The 20,926-nt window shown below is 44.3% G+C and overlaps 2 protein-coding genes across 2 annotated transcripts in view; both read left to right on the top strand.

Annotated features, from left to right (window-relative positions):
* The window catches only part of ttn.1 (titin, tandem duplicate 1), a 227,197-nt gene that overhangs the window by 107,643 nt on the left and 98,628 nt on the right, over positions 1-20,926 (top strand). The window contains exons 64-84 of the mRNA XM_074658001.1: positions 3,542-3,592; positions 4,502-4,900; positions 5,952-6,230; positions 7,258-7,527; positions 7,610-7,749; positions 8,118-8,244; positions 8,379-8,645; positions 8,751-9,017; positions 9,852-10,115; positions 11,080-11,219; positions 11,390-11,516; positions 11,755-12,021; positions 12,611-12,877; positions 14,847-15,113; positions 15,345-15,484; positions 15,978-16,104; positions 16,613-16,755; positions 19,301-19,424; positions 19,520-19,786; positions 20,601-20,698; positions 20,802-20,926. The exon at positions 20,802-20,926 is cut by the window's right edge and continues 44 nt beyond it. Of these exons, the coding sequence (XP_074514102.1) occupies positions 3,542-3,592; positions 4,502-4,900; positions 5,952-6,230; positions 7,258-7,527; positions 7,610-7,749; positions 8,118-8,244; positions 8,379-8,645; positions 8,751-9,017; positions 9,852-10,115; positions 11,080-11,219; positions 11,390-11,516; positions 11,755-12,021; positions 12,611-12,877; positions 14,847-15,113; positions 15,345-15,484; positions 15,978-16,104; positions 16,613-16,755; positions 19,301-19,424; positions 19,520-19,786; positions 20,601-20,698; positions 20,802-20,926 (4,156 nt within the window). The remainder of the gene's footprint in view (positions 1-3,541; positions 3,593-4,501; positions 4,901-5,951; positions 6,231-7,257; positions 7,528-7,609; positions 7,750-8,117; positions 8,245-8,378; positions 8,646-8,750; positions 9,018-9,851; positions 10,116-11,079; positions 11,220-11,389; positions 11,517-11,754; positions 12,022-12,610; positions 12,878-14,846; positions 15,114-15,344; positions 15,485-15,977; positions 16,105-16,612; positions 16,756-19,300; positions 19,425-19,519; positions 19,787-20,600; positions 20,699-20,801) is intronic.
* Positions 178-3,365, top strand: LOC141782002 (uncharacterized). The gene has a single exon (XM_074658008.1). It carries the CDS (start codon positions 178-180, stop codon positions 3,130-3,132), a length of 2,955 nt encoding a protein of 984 aa, XP_074514109.1. The 3' UTR covers positions 3,133-3,365.

Genomic DNA, 20,926 nt, shown 5'->3' with positions numbered 1-20,926 from the left:
ATATCTTATCTTATCTTATCTTATCTCTTATACCAAATAGTAGCTCCTTTATTTTGAAAGGGCAGCAAAATCTAGTACATATTGCCATGTTAGTTATTCTCTTGTTTGTCATTTACATGTTTAAGTGGTGTGAGTCCTGTGTTGTAAAAATGTCAGATGAAATGTTGAGTTTCCTGGATGTCTCTATGTGAATGTTATAAAAGTGTATTTACTGCCTCAACCACAGCGCCACCTCTTAAGCAAAAGGGTAAGATCCCAGTTCAGGAAGCAAAAACCCCTGAATCTCCTAAACTGAAGAGTAAGGTTACCAGACTACCCAAAGAGAAGGAACCAGAACCAGAGGTGATTAAGCTGAAGAAGGTTCCAGTGAAACCTCCAGAGCCGGAGAAGGAAGTCATAACTCATAGAGTTGAAGTGACGAGGCATCAAGATGTAGAGTTAACGGTTCATGGACTTCATGACAGAGAAGATCGAGACATAATAACACTCGGAAGAACTGAACAAGTCTTCACCGCAGAGGAGGAAACGGCTCAATTAAGTCAGTTTGAAGAAGCTGAAAGGGTTTCAGTTGTACAGAAAACAGAGAAAGAAGGATGGACGAGAACCCCAAAACCACCGAAAGAGGAAGAACCCGAAGAGCCAAAGGTAGATAAGAAAAAAATAACTAAACTGCCAAAAGCCGATGAGCAGAAAGACTCAGCCAAACTAAAACCATTTGAGAAATTAATGAAACCAGAAGAAGAACCGCAAAAGATCCAACTAAAAAAGGTGCCAACGAAGCCCAAAGAGCCGGAGAAGGAAGTCAAAACTCAAAGAGTTGAAATGACGAGGCTTCAAGATGTCGAATTAACGGTTCATGGACTTCATGACAGAGATGATCGAGACATAATAACACTCGGAAGAACTGAACGAGTCTTCACCGCAGAGGAGGAAACGGCTCAGTTGGGCTATTTTGAGGAAGTTGAAAAGGTTTCAGTTGTAGAGAAAACAGAAACAGAAGGATGGACGAGAACCCCAAAACCACCGAAAGAGGAAGAACCTGAGGTTCCAAAGGTAGAAAAGAAGAAAATAACTAAACTGCCAAAAGCAGATGAGCAGAAAGACTCAGCCAAACTGAAACCTTTTGAGAAATCAGGGAAACCAGAAGAAGAACCGCAAAAGATCCAACTAAAAAAGGTGCCAACGAAGCCCAAAGAACCAGAGAAGGAAGTCATAACTCATAAAATTGAAGTAACAAGGCATCAAGATGTTGAATTAACTATTCATGGACTCCATGACAGAGACGATCGAGAGATAATAACAGTCGGAAGAACTGAACGAGTCTTCACCGCAGAGGAGGAAACGGCTCAGTTGGGCTATTTTGAGGAAGTTGAAAAGGTTTCAGTTGTAGAGAAAACAGAGAAGCAAGTATGGACAAGAACCCCAAAACCACAGAAAGAGGAGGAACCTGAGGTTCCAAAGGTACAAAAGAAGAAAATAACTAAACTGCCAAAAGCAGATGAGCAGAAAGACTCAGCCAAACTAAAACCATTTGAGAAATCACGGAAACCAGAAGAAGAACCGCAAAAGATCCAACTAAAAAAGGTGCCAACGAAGCCCAAAGAACCAGAGAAGGAAGTCATAACTCAAAGAGTTGAAGTGACGAGACATTATGATGCAGAAATGACCGTTCAGAAGCTTCACGAAAGAGAGGATCGAGAGATACTAACACTTGGAAGAACTGAACGAGTCTTCACTGCAGCTGAAGAGGCATCTGAACTGGGTCAGCGTGAGGAACCTGAAAAGCTGGAGGCAGAAGATGAGAAATCTAAATGGATAAGAACCCCTAAAGCGCCAAAAGGTGAAGAACCTGAGCCAGATTTAACAAAAAAGAAAATAAAGAAATTGCCAAAGAAAGAGGAAGAGCAAGAAGAAGTGACACTGAAACCATTCGTAAAACCTGAGAAACCTGAGACAGCTGAACCTGCAAAAGCTAAGAAAGAAGGTGAGGCAAAGACAGATACCGAACGTACTCCATTCAAGGGAGTTGAGACACCACAGAGAGATCTACCCGCCACGGCTGTAAAACACAGACAAGATGAAGATGCTCCCTTGACGAGTCCAGAGGTATCTCCCGACGTCACTAAAGACCAGAAGGAGATCCCGCAGGTTGTTCAGATACCCAAAGACGAGGAATCTACTGCTGCCGACAAGCTTCGTGGAAAACCTAAAATCATTTCCACACCAGATAAAGAGAAAGAGCCGGTCATGTTGAAGCCTTTCACCAAAGTCACCAAGCCTGAAGAAAAGCCAGATAAAGCACCCGAGGAAGACAAGACGAAGCATGCAGACACAAAGGTACCCAGTCGTACTCCAAGAGAGGGAACTCCCAAAGAGCTGAAGGAAGAGCAGCTTAGGAAAGTTGAGAAGACTTCAACACCTAAAAAAGAGGATGAGAAACCTCAGAAGAAAGAGGAGCCAGCTGTTCCACCCAAGAAGCCCAGTCCACCAGGAAAGAAAGAAGCAGAGAAAGAGATCCCACAAAAACAATCCGACATCTTGAAGAAAGGTGTCGAACTCAAAAAGACTCCTTCGCCTAGAGTGGGTAAAGACACGGTAGAAGAAGAAAAGACCCTCAAACCTCTTGAACAACTGAAGAAGGTTGAGCTAAAAAAGACGCCTTCGCCAAAAGTTGACAAGCCGAAACCTAAAGAACTGGAACCTGTTGAGAAGAAGCCAAGTGCTGAAAAAGTCAAACGGAGTCCCAAAACTGTTTCACCAAAAGACTCCGTTGAAGCTGTGACACTCAGAAAGGTCCCGAAGAAGCCGTCACCGGAGGAGGCTCCAGAACCGGAGGAGCCCAGTAAAGGCCGGATCCCCCTGGTGAAGGAGGTCTCTCCTGGAGCCGTGCAGATGAAGAAGGTGCCCACCCAGCCGGAGGAGGAGGTGTTCCAAGAGGAGGCTGAAGTAATGGAAGGCGAGGAGGAAGAGGAGGCCTGGGGCTGGGAGCTGGTTCCCCCCGACGACTGGGAAGGTGAAGTGGTGGATGGGGCGGTGGAGACTCCGGGAATGCCTGGCGCCAAACGAGGTGAGACGAAGGCCGACAAACTTCAGACTCTGGAGCCCCTCATCCACATCTTCATCCTCAAATGACTCATCTCATCCTCATCACATCCTCTTGGTTCATCTACAGCTCACATATTCATTCATGTGTCCGTCCGTCTGTCCATTTACCGTCCGTCCACTGATGTTCTCATGTTGTCCATCATACGTCTGTCCTCAAATGTGTCATCCACATCAACCATTAAGTGTTGAGTCTTCATGTCTTTCAATACAACTTTTAGTTTTCTGCATTGTCTTCCATCCATTTGATCATCTTGTCTCATTATTCATCCATTTGCCAAATATTTCCCTCCATCTTTATCCTCTTCATCTGTGTGACGTCCCCTCAATGTGGACCAGAACATGTGTTTGATTTAGCATCTTTATCTTCTGGAGTATTTACATCCACAGTGATCTCAAGCAGAGACGCTTTAAACTCATCCTCTTGTTTCTTGTCCAGATGGGAAACCGACCGAGGAGGCACCGAAAGGCCGAGGCCGAGGACTTGGGGGTATGAATCCATTGAAATTAGAGCTCATGTGTACTAATGGTTTGTTCTTTGTGCTACGTAACGTCTGAAGCAATTTCACTCGCTCCATTAAGTGTAAGTTGTTTTCATGTCTTGTCCTTTCTAACAAAACCAAAATGTTTTGTGTGAAGCTTTTAATCTCAGCCCGATCAACCGATCATCCGAGACTCATTCAGCCACTTCTTAGCAAACGTCTTTTTTAAGACACGTAAAGACTTCAGAATTCACCAGAAGGATATCTACTGACGAATTTTATATCGGCGAATAAAACGTTAAAATCTCTTCAGCTTGGTTTAACCACAGACCTGAGTTCAGACATCTAACTAAAGACCCATTGACTTCTAGACGAGGGAACAGGAAGTGACATCATGCTGACTCATTCCTGTAGCTCTCTATTGTGTTGGTATCGGTACAGAAACTCAGGTCCTAGATCCGGACCTGATCAACAACATCCCTACACTGATAACAGCCAATAGGAGCCCTGCTTTTAGCTGACGTCAACATACCGATATTAGCAGTAGGTCGATGTTCACGCCGTATTCTATGACCTTTGATATGTGTTAATACGAACACAACTAAGGTCTTTAGGGTTACAGGTACAGGTACGTAGTCTGTCTGACTTCACAGTTCTTTCTCTCTTTGCGTGTTGTTTGTTTGGTTTGTCATCTTGTAGTTGTGGGGTTCAATAAGAGCTCATAATCACAGAGTGACTCTGCATGAATTTTAATTTATATTCTAACACTGTAGGCTTAAAACTGATTTTTCTTAAATGTGAGAATATGTCGACTGAATGACGTCTAATTCACGGTAGGCACAAGATCCGATCTGATTCTTCACTCTCCATCGTATCTGAAACTAACTCCATGAGGTTTTTTTTATGTGACCTTGCAGCGAGACAAACTCCGTCTCCCGGAGACGGAGGCCGGGGTCGCGGCCTGAAGCCCGGTGGAAAGGGCCCGTCGCCACCAGAGGATCCCTTCGGAGGGTTCAAGCTCAAAGCCGTCCCCCTGAAGTTCATCAAGAAGATCCAGAACATCGTGCTGCAGGAAGCCGAGTCCATCGGCTCGTCGGCGGTGTTTGAGTGTGAGATCTCGCCTTCCACCGCCATCACCACGTGGATGAAAGACGGCAGCAACATCCGCGAGGACCCCAAACACAAGTTCTCAGCTGATGGCAAAGATCGCAAGTTGCATATTATTGACGTCCAGCTGTCCGACACCGGTGAATACACCTGCGTGGGCAAGAATGCTGGCAAGGAAATCACGTGCATGGCCAAGCTCATCGTTGAAGGTAAACCAACATTAAACTACTACTATCTATTACTACTCAGACGCAGGTATGGTTTAGCCCTCTTCTCTGTTAGTCACCATGGTGACGTGTTTAGCGGGCGGAGCGTAAAGTGGTGGCAGAATAACTCTCTGAACACGTTAGCTAACGCTGGCTTGCACCTATTGTTGTCTTGTTTTTTTAACAATGGCTGAAGAAAATCCTAGCTAACGCTAGCTGCTCTCCTCCCGGTGAAGTCGTCTCCTGGCGGCGAGGAGTGAGGCAGAGGGACCGTGACCCGGCGCTGTCCTCTGTTGGACTCATTTCCTGTAGCATGGTTGAATTAGTGAGCTAAGCTAGCTGAGCAGCCTTGCGTCCGTCCAGCGGGCCGGTGACCAGCGGGCCGGTGGCTAACGGCAGCGGGCCGGTGGCTAACGGCAGCGGGCCGGTGACCAGCGGGCCGGTGGCTAACGGCAGCGCTGGAAAGATAAACTGAGGGCGTATAGATCTCTGGATGTCTCTAGTTAACTCTCCTTCAGTAAAGTCAGTCACAAAGAGAGTCGGACAACATCAGAGAAGCGTTTCAGAGACGGAGAGAAAGGGTTGCTAATAGATTAGCCTTCTGCTAACAGCAGCTAACGGCTCACGTTAGCTGCTGTTAGCAGAAGGCTAAATATTAGCATCATTTCCTCTCCGTCTCTGAAACGCTTCTCTGATATTGTAGCTCTAGAGCTCCGATCACAGTTACTCATCTCTAATGTCTGAGATCTGGATTCAGACAACAACACAGAGGACATTTAGATGTGGAGCTTTAGCCCACTGCTAGCGTTAGCCTCCAGCTAATGTTAGCCCACTGCTAGCGTTAGCCTCCAGCTAATGTTAACCCACTGCTAGCGTTAGCCTCCAGCTAATGCTAGCCCACTGCTAGCGTTAGCCTCCAGCTAATGCTAGCCCACTGCTAGCGTTAGCCTCCAGCTAACACCGGGCCCTCATCATGACGTCATCACTAACAGGGTGTATTGGCAGCAGTATGGAAGACCCTGAATGAGTTTGTTCTGACTGTGTGTTTGTGCAGAGCTGCCGGTGAAGTGGCTGAAGGAGCTGGAACCGGAGACGTCCTGTATAAAGTCTCAGCCCATGTATTTGACCTGTGAGCTGAACAAAGAGAGAGACGTGGTCTGGAGGCGGAACGGCGCCCTCCTCAAGACGCAGGCTGGAAAGATTGCCGTTAACATCATCGGCATGCAGCACGCCGTGACCATCCAGAACGCAACCGAGGCAGACACCGGCGCCTACACGTGTGAGGTGGTCGGACAGGAGGACGTCAAGACGACGACCAATGTCAAAGTGATCGGTAAGCAGTCAGCAGACGGTAGTAGAGAGGAAGTAAGAGCAGTTCATTACCACTCCGTCGTTCAATCACCTTCTAGGTCAGCGTTTCTAAACGGGGGTGGTACCGCCCCCCAAAGGGTCGTTCAAGAGGTGTTGTTGGGGGCGTTTGAACTTTACACCAAAGATTCATGACAAGACGAGTTGAAACTTGCAACAGAATGTGTTCTGCAACATTAGAAAAGCTGCTAGTTTACACAACTAGATAAGACGGTGGATCATCTTCAGCTCTCTGTAGCTGCTCCACATGCTGCCTTCACTGGAACGGGACGTCAGAGGATCATCTCCAGAAACCTTCACCAACATGGCGTTTACTGTGTCAAGTCAGGAAAATGGATGCTCTCTTCCTCGGTATTACCCGGGGAGGAAGTTAAGAGTTTCTTCCTCTTGAAAGCATTCATTTCTCCCGAGGACACACGGTGAACGCCATGTTATCGCCGTGGTTATACATTTACAAGAGGGATGTTCCGCTGTCGGACTTCCAGTGAAGGCAACTTAGTGTCGAGCTACCAACCACACACAACCCTCCCGTTTTTCATCGCTCTCTCCCGGTTTCCTCCCGGTTTCCTCCCGGGGTCACAATTCTCCCGTATTTCTCCCGATTTATAATATTTTTACAAATTTTCACCCTTTTTTTTCTTTCCGTTATCTCAGTCTGTTTCTGAACAGACTGTAAAGTCCAAACTGTTTCCACCCGGTCGTCAGCATAGACTGCTCTCTTCCCCTGAAAAACAACAGAGCTACACCAACTGTCGTTTCTCAGGGGAAGAGAGCAGTCTATGCTGACGACACAGCTCAGTTTGAGATCAACTTCAGCGGCACGTGCCGGATGCCGGATGCCGGATGTGCAGGATGATAAAGTCACAGATCTGAGAGCCCTGTTCCTCGAGCAATGATTTGAAACTGTTGACTACAGATATGTTTGTAACCAGGCAGGCTGTAACACTCAGAGCTGCTCTTTGTTTGAACTGATATGATCTGTCCGTCCTCAGAGATCATCAAAGACTGGCTGGTGAAGCCTCTGAGAGACCAGCACGTGAAACCGAAGGCCAAGGCCACGTTCAAGTGTGAGCTGTTCAAGGACACTCCCAACTGGAAGTGGTTCAAAGGAGACAACGAACTCGCTGTGTCCGACAAGGTGGAGATCAACAAAGACGGACAGAACATGACGCTCACCATCAACAACTGCCAGCCGGACGACGTCTCCGACTACACCGTCGAGGTGGAGGACCGCAGATACACGGCCAAGCTCACGCTGGGAGGTCGGTATTACCGTTCACAGATCCATCATGTGTCGTAGTGTGTTGAGTACTTCCTGTTGACGCCCTCTGTGGGATGTTTCAGAGCGTGAAGCTGAGATCCTGAAGCCTCTCGTCAACGTGGAGGTGGTGGAGAAAGAGGAGGCCAACTTTGACACGGAGATATCTGAGGATGATGTCGCCGGTGAATGGAAGCTGAGGGGCCAGGTGTTGATGAGGTCTCCGGTAAGATCTCAATGTGAACTGGTCGCTCTGTGAACTGGTCTCAATGTGAACTGGTCTCACTGGGAACTGGTCTCACTGGGAACTGGTCTCAATGTGAACTGGTCTCACTGGGAACTGGTCTCACTGGGAACTGGTCTCACTGGGAACTGGTCTGGGACGAGAGTTGAAAGTAAAATACCCGTTATATTAGCATGAACGGCGCAGCTAGAAGGGCCGGTTGCAGCTAGAAGGGCCGGTTGCAGCTAGAAGGGCCGGTTCCAGCTAGCGGGGCCGGTTCCATCTAGCAGGGCCGGTTAAGCCAGCAGGTCCGGTTCCAGTTCTGGTTTTGGTCCTAAAACTGAAGTCTTTGCTTGTTCTTGGTTCCTCAGAGCTGTGACATCCGAGTTGAAGGCAGGAAGCGTTTCTTGACGTTGAAGAACGTCCAGCTGGATCAGGCCGGTGAAGTGTCGTACCAGGCGCTGAACGCCGTCACCACCGCCATGCTCACCGTGAAAGGTAAACACCCGTCACACTCTTGTTTGTTCTTTGTGTGATGCGTTTGTGGGTCTCAGAAAACGCAGGATTTTCAGACGGACCACGTTAAGAAAGGTGTTTTTGTGTGAATAACTGCCGAACTGTTCGCCTCCCAGAGATCGAAATGGGCTTTGTTGCTCCGCTGAAGGACGTTTCTGTGCCTGAAAAGAAACAGGCTAAGTTTGAATGCACCGTCACCAGGGAGGTGTCAAAGGTCATGTGGTTCAGGGGGGTGGAGATCGTCACCCCGAGTCCTAAATATGAGATAATGGACGACGGACTGAAACACATGCTGATCATAAACAGCTGTGAGTTTGACGACGAGGCTCAGTACACCATCGAAGTGTTGGGCCACAAGTCGTCGGCCCAGCTGGCGGTGGAAGGTAAGCGGCCCGTCGGAGACGCTTCACGTTGTTTCCTCTTCGCTGTCTTTCCATGTCTGTGGCTGTAAAGTGTTTGTGTTGTTGCACCGACGTCGTGTATTTCAGGCATCAGGCTCAGATTCGTTCAGCAGCTTCAGGACCAAACGGTGAAAGAAGGTAAAACGGCTCGGTTTGAGCTGGAGCTGACGCACGACGACGTGCCCGTGGTCTGGTACCGCAACGAAGTGAAGCTCCACGTGAGCCGAACGGTGCTCACGCATGTGGAAGGAAAGAAACACAGTCTAGAAATGAGGACTGTGACTCTAGATGATACCTGCCAGGTAAAGGCAGAGGCCAGAGGAATGTACTCCATGGCCAAACTGACCGTCATAGGTAACCACGCCCCTCCTCTTCCTCCTCCTCCTCCTCTTCATCACAACATGTGTCCATCATATCCATCCCTCCATCATCATGTTACTGGTCCTCTTCCTCTTCCTTTTCCTCTCTCTGGACTCATGTGTCCTTCATCTCCATCCCTCCATCATCATGTTATTGTCTTGATTTCATTACAGGACATCGTGTGTTTTCTTTTCCTTTGTAATTCACTTTTTATTGTTTTCCAAAAGACGTCACATCAGAAACCAAAAAATAAAACAGTAATAACAATAAAACTAATAAGACCACAGGAACGAAAAAAATAATAATATAAATATATATATATATATATATATTTTATTTTTTTTTTATTTTTTTTTTATTATTATTATTATTATTTTTTTTTTTTTTTTGGGTGAATGTCACCATCCCATCATTATCATTCATGTGTCATGTGTCTCACACCTCACATTACTGTGTTCACATTACTGTGTTCACATTACTGTGTTCCTGACGGGTTCTCCTGTCTGTTGTTCAGTTTAAACATTAATTGTTCATAATTGGTTATTTTGGTAGTTTCTCCCAGAATTATATATTATTATTATTTTATAATATTGTGTTTTCATTCTTTGATGCATGTAGAAAGATCAAGTTAATATTTGATGGTTTGTTTTCTTTGACTTTTATTTTGAAATCCATCAGTACTATAAATATAGTATAGTATATATACATCTTCTCTGCTCTCAGTTCGGAGCATCTTTAACTCTTTGTTTTGCCGTTTCTCGGAGGAACTCGTCTTCGTAGCGTGTGCAGAGATACGAGTCTGAAATCTGGTGTCTGGTTGTGTTCCAGAGGGCGACGCCGTGTTCGTGGTGAAGCTGCAGGACTACACGGCCACGGAGAAAGACGAGGTGTCTCTGGACTGTGAGCTGAGCAAAGACGTCCCCGTGGTTTGGTACCAGAACGAGAAGGAGATCATCACCTCCAAGCTGCTGGTGATGAGGTCGGAGGGAACGCGCAGGTCTCTGGTCCTGAAGAAAATAGAGCAGAGCGACAAAGGAACATACGTATGTGACTGTGGGACGGACAAGACGTCGGCCAGCATCAGTATCGAAGGTAAACCCCATGAAATCGTCATTATCGGCCCGAGCACCGACAACGTCGGGCCAGCGAAGGCCCTACTGAAACTGTAGGAATTATTCTCTTTCACTAAAATGAATCGCCTTTTTGAGGCCTTAACTTGCTCAACAAGTTGTTAAACTTGGCACACTTATCAGACGCGCTGAAACATTTTATATTTTAAGGGTTTCGGGCTTAGGTGTTGCAAAATGACTCGCTAGCGCCCCCTAGAAAGTTGGAAAATTGAGCCCCTCGCTACGGTTTCACCTACATGTATGAAATTTGGCAGACAGATGTAACATGTGGAGACAAACAAAAAAGCCTCTTGGAGGTATGCCCAAAACTCAACAGGAAGTCAGCCATTTTGAATTTCATCTGCAATTCTCGCACATTTTTAGCGGTTTATAGGGCATGTACTTTAACAAACTCCTCCTACAGATTTAATCAGATCGACTTGAAATTTGGTCAGGACCATCTTAAGACCTTCAGGATGAAAAGTTATTAAAATGGTGAGTTTTCACTGAAGGACCTGACCGTGGCGTGGCAGCCACTTTGAGCCATTCGCCATGAAACAGGAAGTTGTTGTAATTCAACTGTACATAATCCGATCTGTTCCAAATTTCTCAGGTATGATGTTGGTCCAGTCCTGAGGACATTTACATGCAAAAATATACTCATAGCCCCGCCCCAAGACGTTAGCCGCGCCCCCTTTCATAACTCGTGAACCGTTTGTCGTAGAGTCTTGTGGCAGGCGTCGTTACGCTCATCAGAGTTCTGGTTTCATTGTGCTTGGCCGTGTCAGTCGGCGTACCGTCATCATCCCCAACACGCGGGAAGGTACGAGGGCCCGTTCATCGCTGCTTGCAGCTTTAATTAATCTACTGAAACGATGTAACACGATTAACCAACAACAACAACTGCTTCATATTCTGACTCGTTAATCGTTCTTTTTCACCACCAGCTCGTGACGTCAAGGTTCTTCGGCCGATTTACGGCGTGGAGCTGTTTGATGGAGAGACGGCTCGTTTCGAGGTGGAGATCTCCGAGGACGACGTCCACGGCCAGTGGAAGCTGAACGGAGAAGTCCTCAGTCCTTCTTCTGTGAGCTCCTCAACCGTCACATGACCGAGGATTTATTTATTTATGTAGAGCTGTGAATAGATTAATATAGTTAATCAGGATTTATTATGTACCTTAACTGTGACAGCTCTAATATTATATATCTATCGATGTGAACAGTATTAATGACTGTTTGTGATGTTATTTGACAGGATGTTGACATCATCGAGGAGGGCGGCAAACACACACTGATCCTGTATAACTGTAAAGTCTCCATGACGGGCGAGGTGGCGTACGCCGCCGCCAACGCCAAGTGTTCTGCTAACCTGAAGGTCAAAGGTAAACCAACAAACTGTTACCATGAACACTGGTTGTCATAAAACAACAACAGGAAGTATGTCGTAGTTTCTGCTCCAGATCTCAGAGTCTTCAACGAACAATAAATGCAACAGAACTCGTCCTGGTTGTATTATCTACACTGACGTTGCCTCTTTTTGCCTGTTTTTGAGTATTTGAGCCTGAGCCGACCTTCTCACAGCTTCAGAGTACAAACATCTTCTTGGCGTTTCCTCTTCAGAACTTCCTCTGAACTTCCTCACGGCGATGAGCGACGTTCAGGTGTACGAGAAGGACGAGGCGAGGTTTGAGGTGGAGCTGTCGAGAACTACGAAGAGTTTCCGCTGGCTGAAAGGTTCTCAGGAGCTGCAGAGCGACGAGAAGTACGAGATGATCCAGGAAGGAAACATGTACGTTCTGGTGATCCGATTGGCCGCCTTTGACGACGAGGCCAAATACATGTTTGAGGCCGAGGACAAGAGGACGACCGGCAAACTGGTCATACAAGGTAACTCTGGTTTTAATAAAAAGCTCTACTTAAAGTGAGCTTATAATAATATAATTCATAATTATATAATAATTATAAATTAATCTGCTTTCACATTTTTAAGTTTGTATTTAACTTTTGCAAAGTTTAGTGTTTAGTGGAGTGTTACCCAAATTTAAACTCTAAATTTGTCCTGAATTCACATGTTGGGTCTTGAATTTTCTAGTTTTGACCCTAAATTTGTTTTATTTTTCCAAATTATTGAGTTTTTATGTGAATTTTAGTGTTTTTACCCAAATGTATGGCTTTGTACTTTAGTACACAGATTTTAGTGTCAGGTTTTACTGAAAATTGCAGGTTTGACCCAAAGTCTCAGGTTTAAATTTCTGTGACTAGTTTAAAAGCTTTCAGCAGACATTTGGGGATTTTAACCAAATGTGTGGTTTGGATTTGTATTTTGTACTCCAATACCAGAATTCATATTATACCATTTGTTTTCCACTTTCCAGCTGAGAAACAGAAACAGACCCGTTGTGATTCAGGCTGCAGCAACAATAGAACCTATAGAAAGGAATATTAACACTGTTTTTTGTGGACTCTTTAATTTCAGGTATTCGTCTGGACTTTGTCAAACCGATTAAGGACGTGACGGTGAAGGAGCGCGAAACAGCCGAGTTCAGCGTGGAACTCTCCCACGACAAGATCCCGGTGGTCTGGTACAAGAACGATGTCCGCCTGCATCCCAGCAAGGTGGTGCACATGACGGATCACGCCAAGATCCACACGCTGGCCTTCAAGGAGGTCACCATCGACGACACGTCCATGATCAAAGTGGAGGCTATGGACAAGACCTCCACCGCCATGCTCACCGTCATCGGTCAGTGTCACTTTTCACCGGCTGAGAACCCGATCAGTTTGTTTCATGTGTTGGAAACATCCAGAAGTTCATTTTCTAAAAATGATTTGGCTGGTTTAAAAATGTTCAAGGTTAAAAAAGATAAAACATCCAGAGACAGTTTAAGAAATCTCAAAACAGAAATGTAAGTAAATAAGTAAAGCTTTATTTATATAGCACCTTTTAAAACACACAAAGTGCAAAGTGCTTCACACACAAGAAGAAACATCAAACAATGATGAAAACAAGGACAAATTACAATATGAAACAGAAACAATGAGAAACAGATCAAACACAAACAGACAAACACACGCGTGGATGAGGCCTATGGAGAAGCCACTTAAAACAGTCCAGAGATTCAGCAGCTCTGATAGATCGGGGGGGGGGAGGTGATTCCAGAGAGTCGGGGTTAAGACAGAAAAGGCCCGATCACCTTTTGTTTTGCAGTTTGAGCGGGGGATGGATAAAAGGCAGAGATTAGAGGATCAAAGTGTTCCACAGGTCAGATATGGAACAAGGAGATCATAAATGTAACCGGGGTCGAGGTCATGCAGTGCCTTAAATGTAATTAGCAAGATCTTAAAGATGATTCTGAATTTTACAGGAAGCCAATGAAGGGATTCCAGAACAGCTGTGATGTGAGACCGATGGCTAGTTCTGGTTAATAACCTGGCCGCTGCATGTTGAACCACCTGTAGGCGATTTAAAGCAGAGTGACTGAGGCAGGTGTAGAGAGAATTACAATAGTCTACACGGGAGAATATGAAAGTGTGAATTAATAGTTCAAGATCCGTGGAGGACAAGATGCATCTGAGTTTTGCAATGTTTCTTAACTGGAGAAAGCAGATCTGGACAAGTTTAGTGACATGATGGTCATAAGACATATACCAGTCAAAGATGATACCAAGATTCTTAGCTGTAGGACCGATATTGGATTGAAGTGGGCCAATAAATGGATGAACGGCTGTAGCAAAATTGTCTGGTCCTATTAAAGGAATGTCTGTTTTATCAGGGTTTAAGTGGAGAAAGTTGAGAGACATCCAGTCTTTGGTTGCTGCTAAGCAGTCATGGAGGGAGGACAGATGATTGAGATTATTGGTTTTGGCTGAAAAATAGATCTGAGTGTCATCTGCATAACAATGATATGACACGTCATGAAAACTGCTGAAGAAATGACCCAGAGGAAGCATGTACAATGAGAAGAGGTTCGGCCCAAGAACCGACCCCTGAGGGACTCCACACCGCAAAGGGGCGGATGAGGAGACATGATTATTAATGCAAACATGGAAATATCTGTTAGTGAAGTATGAAAGAAACCAGTTTAAAGCTGTAACATGGCTGCAGACTGATCATTAAAGATGCGAGAGTGGATGTTACGTTTCTGAGTTATTGCAATTTTTCTTAAAAACAGCTGCGATACCCCCCCCCCCCCCCTCCACCACGGCCTGTTAACCTTGGTGCGTTCAGAAACTCATCACTGGGTGGGCAGAGCTCTATGAGAGGGGAGAAGTCAACAGGTTTAAGCCAAGTCTCAGTGAGGAAAAGGAAATCAAGGTTGTGTGATGTAATTAGGTCATTTAAGATGAAAGATTTATTAGACACTGACTGAGAGTTCAACAGGGCAAAGACAACTGGAGTAAGGGGCTCAGCTGAAATGAGAATATTTCTGCAGACTGTAATCAAGTCATCAGAGCTTTTTGAGGACACAGAATGTGTAGGCTGATGGGTAGGCCTACGAAATCTGGACTTGATCCTAACAGGAATACTAAATGTCACTGTAGTCCAGATCCTGTTGTTGAAGGAACCTCAAGTGTTTAAGTTGTGATGTTATGGATCGGACATTTTCTAAGAACGGAACAGAAAACTGACTTTAGAGAACTTGTCAACGCGGTAAAACCAGATTTATTTAAAGGTAGTCCTAATTAACACATCACTCCTGGTTTCCCTGCAGAGGGCGATCTGTATTTCACCACCAAGCTGCAGAACTACACGGCGGTGGAGAAGGACGAGGTGAAGCTGGTCTGTGAGCTGAGCAAAGCCGTCGCCGACGTCAAATGGTTTAAAGACGGGAAGGAGCTCACTCCCTCCAAGAACCTCGTCATCAGCACCGACGGCAAGAAGCGCATCCTGATGGTCAGGAAGGCGGAGAAGGCTAACATTGGAGAGTACACCTGCGACTGTGGATCAGATAAAACCACAGCCAAACTCAACATTGAAGGTAAATTCAGTTTTTCAGCCTCAAAATGTCTAAATATTGATGTGATCATCTGCCGTATAAAGCAGAGTATCGTCGGCGTAGCGGTGGAGTGAGTTAAATTTGGCCAAGAACTGAAGTCGTACTGTGGCACGAAAAAAAGTTGTGGGTTGTTTGAAAAGGAGCTAGACAATATCTAGCTCTTGTTTCTATCTAGAATAATTCAGTAATTTCTCCTGGTCTTCCTCCCTGCAGAGCGCGACATAAAGGTTACTCGTCCGTTGTACAGCGTCGAGGTAACAGAGACAGAAACAGCCAAGTTTGAGACGGAGATTTCAGAAGAGGACGTCCACGGGAACTGGAAACTGAAAGGAGAAGCTCTGCATCAGTGTCCTGTGAGTCTGCTCTCATACAAATATATATATCATATACATATATATACAAATACTACCTGTAGTATGTTCTAGATCAAACGCCTCTGTAGAGGGGAAACAATAACAGATTCAGATTAAAGTTTTATCTGTAAAATATTTGATCAGCTGTAAACGTGTGATGCAGATTATATAGTCTTTATTTAACCTGGTTATAGGTTTAACTCTCACAGAACATGAAGTTGTTAAACTACTTTGACTATATTATTAATATAAAATATTAAAATGTGATGGTGCTGAATGGAGCCATTCTGCATACTGAGTTCTTTACTCTTGATACTTAAAGTACATTTTGTGGCTAAAAACTTGAAACCAGATTTTTTGGGGTTTGATTGGGTCGTTTTTTGGGGTTTGATTGGGTCGTCTCCCCCCCCCCCCGATATACTTTAATATTTAATAATGAACTGATGCTTCATTGACGTCGGTATGACGTGTTCTGATTGTTGTTTTCTTGCAGGATGTTGAGATTAAGGAGGAAGGAACCAAACACATACTGATCCTCTTTAACGTCCGTATGGACATGGCTGGAGGCGTCGACTTCTCAGCAGCCAACGCAAAATCCACCGCTCAGCTGCGAGTGAAAGGTGACGCTTCATTTATTATATATATATACATATATATATACATATATACCTATATATGTATTATACCTGTTCATCTTCTCTTCAGGCTCTCAGAAAAACATCACTTCTGGTTTTAAACTTTCCTTTAAGTTGGGAAAAGTTGAGCTCCGCCGACACAGAAATCACTTCTTTGAACTCCCGTTAAAAATACATATATATTATATATCTATATACTGTTTATATATATATACAGTATATATATGCTCTATATTCTCTGTTGCATCTGATTAATGAAAAGAGATGATTTGACTCGTCTTGTCTTCTTTACGTCTGCCCCCCCCCCCCCCCCCCCCTCGCTGTGTCTCCATCAGCCAATCAGCTGCTGAGTTTATTTTAGTCGTTATCTGAAGTGAGCAGCTGCTCTCTGATTGGACGAACTCGTCTCTCTGCTACTTCACTAACTTCAGACCTCAGATCAGATGCATGCTGGTCCGTCTCACCATGTCCTTGTCTTCTTCTTCTTCTTCAGCTCGCTCCATCGGGCTGCTGCGTCCTCTGAAGGACGTGACGGTGACGGCCGGAGAGACGGCGACATTCGAGTGCGAGCTGTCGTACGAAGGCATCGTGGTGGAGTGGTTCCTGGGAGGTCAGAAGATGGAGGCCAGCGATCGGGTCAGTTTGACTCGTCTCTTTATCTTTAATCTTTAATATATACTGTATATATATATATATAAATATATTTATATATATATACAGTCTATATATATAAATATATAATAATATAATCAGTAATAATGATACTGTGTAAAATGATGAATGCTTTCCAAACAACATACAGTATGAACAAACCTGCTGATAATAATTAGATATTAGTTATTTTATACATAAACTGAACTTTGAGAAACTAAATGTGTTTCAGACAAACTGTTTCAGAGACGGAGTCTCATGTTTCAGTGTTGAAGCTTCAGCCGGTCGGCTGCAGTTAAAAATACTCTGAGATAGCAGAAGAGCTGCTGTTCTCTGTTCTCTGTTCTCTGTTATCTGTTCTCTGCTCTCTGCTCTCTGCTCTCTGCTCTCTGCTCTCTGCTCTCTGCTCTCTGCTCCCTGCTCCCTGCTATCTGTTCTCTGTTCTCTGTTCTCTGTTATCTGTTCTCTGTTCTCTGTTCTCTGTTATCTGTTCTCTGTTCTCTGTTCTCTGTTCTCTGCTCTCTGCTCTCTGCTCTCTGCTCTCTGCTCTCTGCTCTCTGTTCCCTGTTCCCTGTTCCCTGTTCCCTGCTCCCTGTTATCTGTTCTCTGCTCTCTGCTCTCTGCTCTCTGCTCTCTGTTATCTGTTCTCTGTTCTCTGTTATCTGTTATCTGTTCTCTGTTCTCTGTTCTCTGTTCTCTGTTCTCTGTTCTCTGTTCTCTGTTCCCTGTTCTCTGTTCTGTTATCTGTTATCTGTTCCATGTTCTCTGTTATCTGTTCTCTGTTCTCTGTTCTCCGTTCTCCGTTCTCCGTTCCCTGTTCTCTGTTCCATGTTCTCTGTTCTCTGTTCCCTGTTCTCTGTTCTCTGTTCTCTGTTCCCTGTTCTCTGTTCTCTGTTCTGTTATCTGTTCTCTGTTCTCTGTTCTGTTATCTGTTCTCTGTTCTCTGTTCTCTGTTCTCTGTTCTGTTATCTGTTCCCTGTTCTCTGTTCTCTGTTATCTGTTCTCTGTTCTCTGTTCCATGTTCTCTGTTATCTGTTCTCTGTTCTCTGTTCTCCGTTCTCCGTTCTCCGTTCCCTGTTCTCTGTTCCATGTTCTCTGTTCTCTGTTCCCTGTTCTCTGTTCTCTGTTCTCTGTTCCCTGTTCTCTGTTCTCTGTTCTGTTATCTGTTCTCTGTTCTCTGTTCTGTTATCTGTTCTCTGTTCTCTGTTCTCTGTTCTCTGTTCTGTTATCTGTTCCCTGTTCTCTGTTCTCTGTTATCTGTTCTCTGTTCTCTGTTCCATGTTCTCTGTTATCTGTTCTCTGTTCTCCGTTATCCGTTATCCGTTATCCGTTATCCGTTCCCTGTTCTCTGTTCTCTGTTCTCTGTTCTGTTATCTGTTATCTGTTCCATGTTCTCTGTTATCTGTTCTCTGTTCTCTGTTCTCCGTTCTCCGTTATCCGTTCCCTGTTCTCTGTTCTCTGTTATCTGTTCTCTGTTCCCTGTTCTCTGTTCCCTGTTCTCTGTTCTGTTATCTGTTCCATGTTCTCTGTTCTCTGTTCTCTGTTCTCTGTTCTCCGTTCTCCGTTATCCGTTCCCTGTTCTCTGTTCTCTGTTCTCTGTTCTCTGTTCTCTGTTCTCTGTTCCCTGTTCTCTGTTCTCTGTTCTCTGTTCTGTTATCTGTTCCATGTTCTCTGTTCTCTGTTCTCTGTTCTCTGTTCTCCGTTCTCCGTTATCCGTTCCCTGTTCTCTGTTCTCTGTTATCTGTTCTCTGTTCTCTGTTCTCTGTTCTCTGTTCTCTGTTCTCTGTTCTCTGTAACGCCAGCTGATAGGTAGACAGACACACATTAGCATTAGCACGTTAGCATCCGCCGGCAGGAAGATGGATCACCAGAAAAATAAAGTCTCACTTGCCTTTTAGGGCTTCCGTAGTTTCCCTTAAGAGACAAAGAAAAAATAAAAACTTTAAAAAATCAGAAAAAACTGTTCTTAATTCATAAACTAAAAAATTAAATAATATATTTATTTATTTATCTTTTTTGTTTTTGTTTTTTTGTTTGTCTTGTCAAATTTCACCTGTCTTGTCTTGCTTCACTAAATATAATATAATAATAATAGAAAATGGATCACGAGAAAAAAAATATATATTTCTTTGCCTTTCAGGGCTTCCGTACATTTATCAAACAAAAAACAGATTTCCTGTTTTCTTTAGTTGTAAACTGAAGACGTAACAAAACAATGAGTTTATTTTAAAGCATGTCTCATTAATCAATAATCAATAATCATTCTCACGGTAGTCGTTGGTTATCAGACGTTATTTTTTTTTAAATAAATTTTTTTGGGGGCATTTTCCATTTTTATGACAGGACAGTGGATAGAGTCTTGGAAAGGGGGGAGAGAGAGAGAGTGGATGCGGAAAGGGCCACAGGCCGGATTCGAACCCGGGCCGCCTTGATACATGGACGCCCGCTCTACCAACTGAGCTAACCCAGGCGCCTATCAGACGTTATTTTAACGTGAAAGTGAAACTGATGGTTGTGTTTGTGCGTGCAGGTGAAGACTCGCGTGGCGGGAAAAGTTCACGCTCTGACCGTCAGAGACGTGAAGCTGTCGGAGGCCGGCGAGGTCAAACTGACCTCCAAAGACTTCCTGACTCAGGCTCAGCTCATCGTCGGACGTGAGTCACCTGAACGCACCGGGCGGGGACAGTGAACGCATCGCGGCGTCGGTGTGTCTGTGGTTAACGTGTCGACTGTGTTTCTGTGCGTTCAGAGCCGCCGGTGGAGTTCACCAAGCCGCTGGAGGACCAGACGGTGGAGGAGGAGGCCACCGCCACGCTGGAGTGTGAAGTTTCCAGAGAGAACGCCGAGGTCAGATGGTTCAGAGAAGGTCAGGAGATCAGGAAGACAAAGAAGTACGACACGATTGTCGACGGACGCAAGAGAGCGCTGGTCATCCAGGACTGTACGCCGGACGAAGCAAAGATGTACACGTGTGACGCCCAAGAGTTCAAGACGTCCTGTTTCCTGGAGGTCACACGTAAGAACCAGACTTCATCACTTCTCATCACTTCCTCTCAGCTGGAGACCAATCAGGGTTCATTACAGCTGATTAAACATATTCATACTGCATTTACATATTTATTTTTATTCAAAAATAAATTAAAACATTTTGGAAAGTCACCGTCGTTATTATAATTAAATATATAAAATATTTATGTTCCAAATATGAATTGTCCCTCTTCAGCTTCCATATTTAATGCGTATGTAGGACTATTCCTGCCTTTCTTCCATTATGAACATTTTGTGTGGGTTTTTATTTATTTATTTATTTATTTATTAATGATAAGTATTAACCAAATGTAGAAATTATTATTTTAATTGTCTTAACCATCCAATAGTAGGAAATCATATTTTTAAGTTATGAAGTCATAACTTGTAGATAGTCACATTATGATCCTGGCGTGTCTGGGCCTCCATACTTCTGAAGTGTTTTTGTCCCTCTTCAGCTTCTCTACTTTAAGGACACATTTAGGATTTATTAAAATATTCTGGAGTATTTTATAATTAAATATATAATCATTTGTAATTATTGTATAATTCATTATATGGTTATTTATATTGTAATTAAATAATCATTTATAATTATAATTAAATAGAAATGGGTAATTATATTAATTATATAATAATAAATGATATATAATAATAATGATATAATAATTAAATAATACTTCATGATTTATAATTAATGATATAATAATGTATAATGATTTATCAGTCATAATTGTGGGTATGAATAAACATAAATCAGATGAAGTGTGTTGTCTGTAACGGAGTCGTCTCTGTGTCCTCAGCTCCTCATGTGGAGTTCATGAAGCCTCTTCAGGACGTCGAGGTCAGAGAGAAAGAATCCGCTAAGTTTGAATGTGAAGTGTCCCGCGAGTCGGCCAAGGTGAGACCCGCCGACCAATCGGCATCGAGCTCCGTCGTTACTCTGTACGGAGGACGCGAGGTGACGCAGCGATGCTGAAACGTGACGTGTGTTTGTGCTGCAGGTTCGCTGGTTCAAGGACGGCAGTGAGATCAGGAAAGGAAAGAAGTACGAGATCGTCTCTAAGGGCGTCCAGAGGATCCTCATCGTCCACAAGTCGGTGTTCGACGACGAGGCCGAGTACGAGTG

Source organism: Sebastes fasciatus, chromosome 14, assembly GCF_043250625.1.
Source record: "Sebastes fasciatus isolate fSebFas1 chromosome 14, fSebFas1.pri, whole genome shotgun sequence".
NCBI classification, from domain to species: domain Eukaryota; kingdom Metazoa; phylum Chordata; class Actinopteri; order Perciformes; family Sebastidae; genus Sebastes; species Sebastes fasciatus.
The sequence above is the reverse complement of the archived record's forward strand: the minus strand, read 5'-3'. Positions and strand labels throughout refer to the sequence as shown.

What these genes read in the sequence shown, in the direction of transcription:
- LOC141782002 (XM_074658008.1), top strand. Translation starts at nt 178, where the DNA reads ATGTCTCTATGTGAATGTTATAAAAGTGTATTTACTGCCTCAACCACA.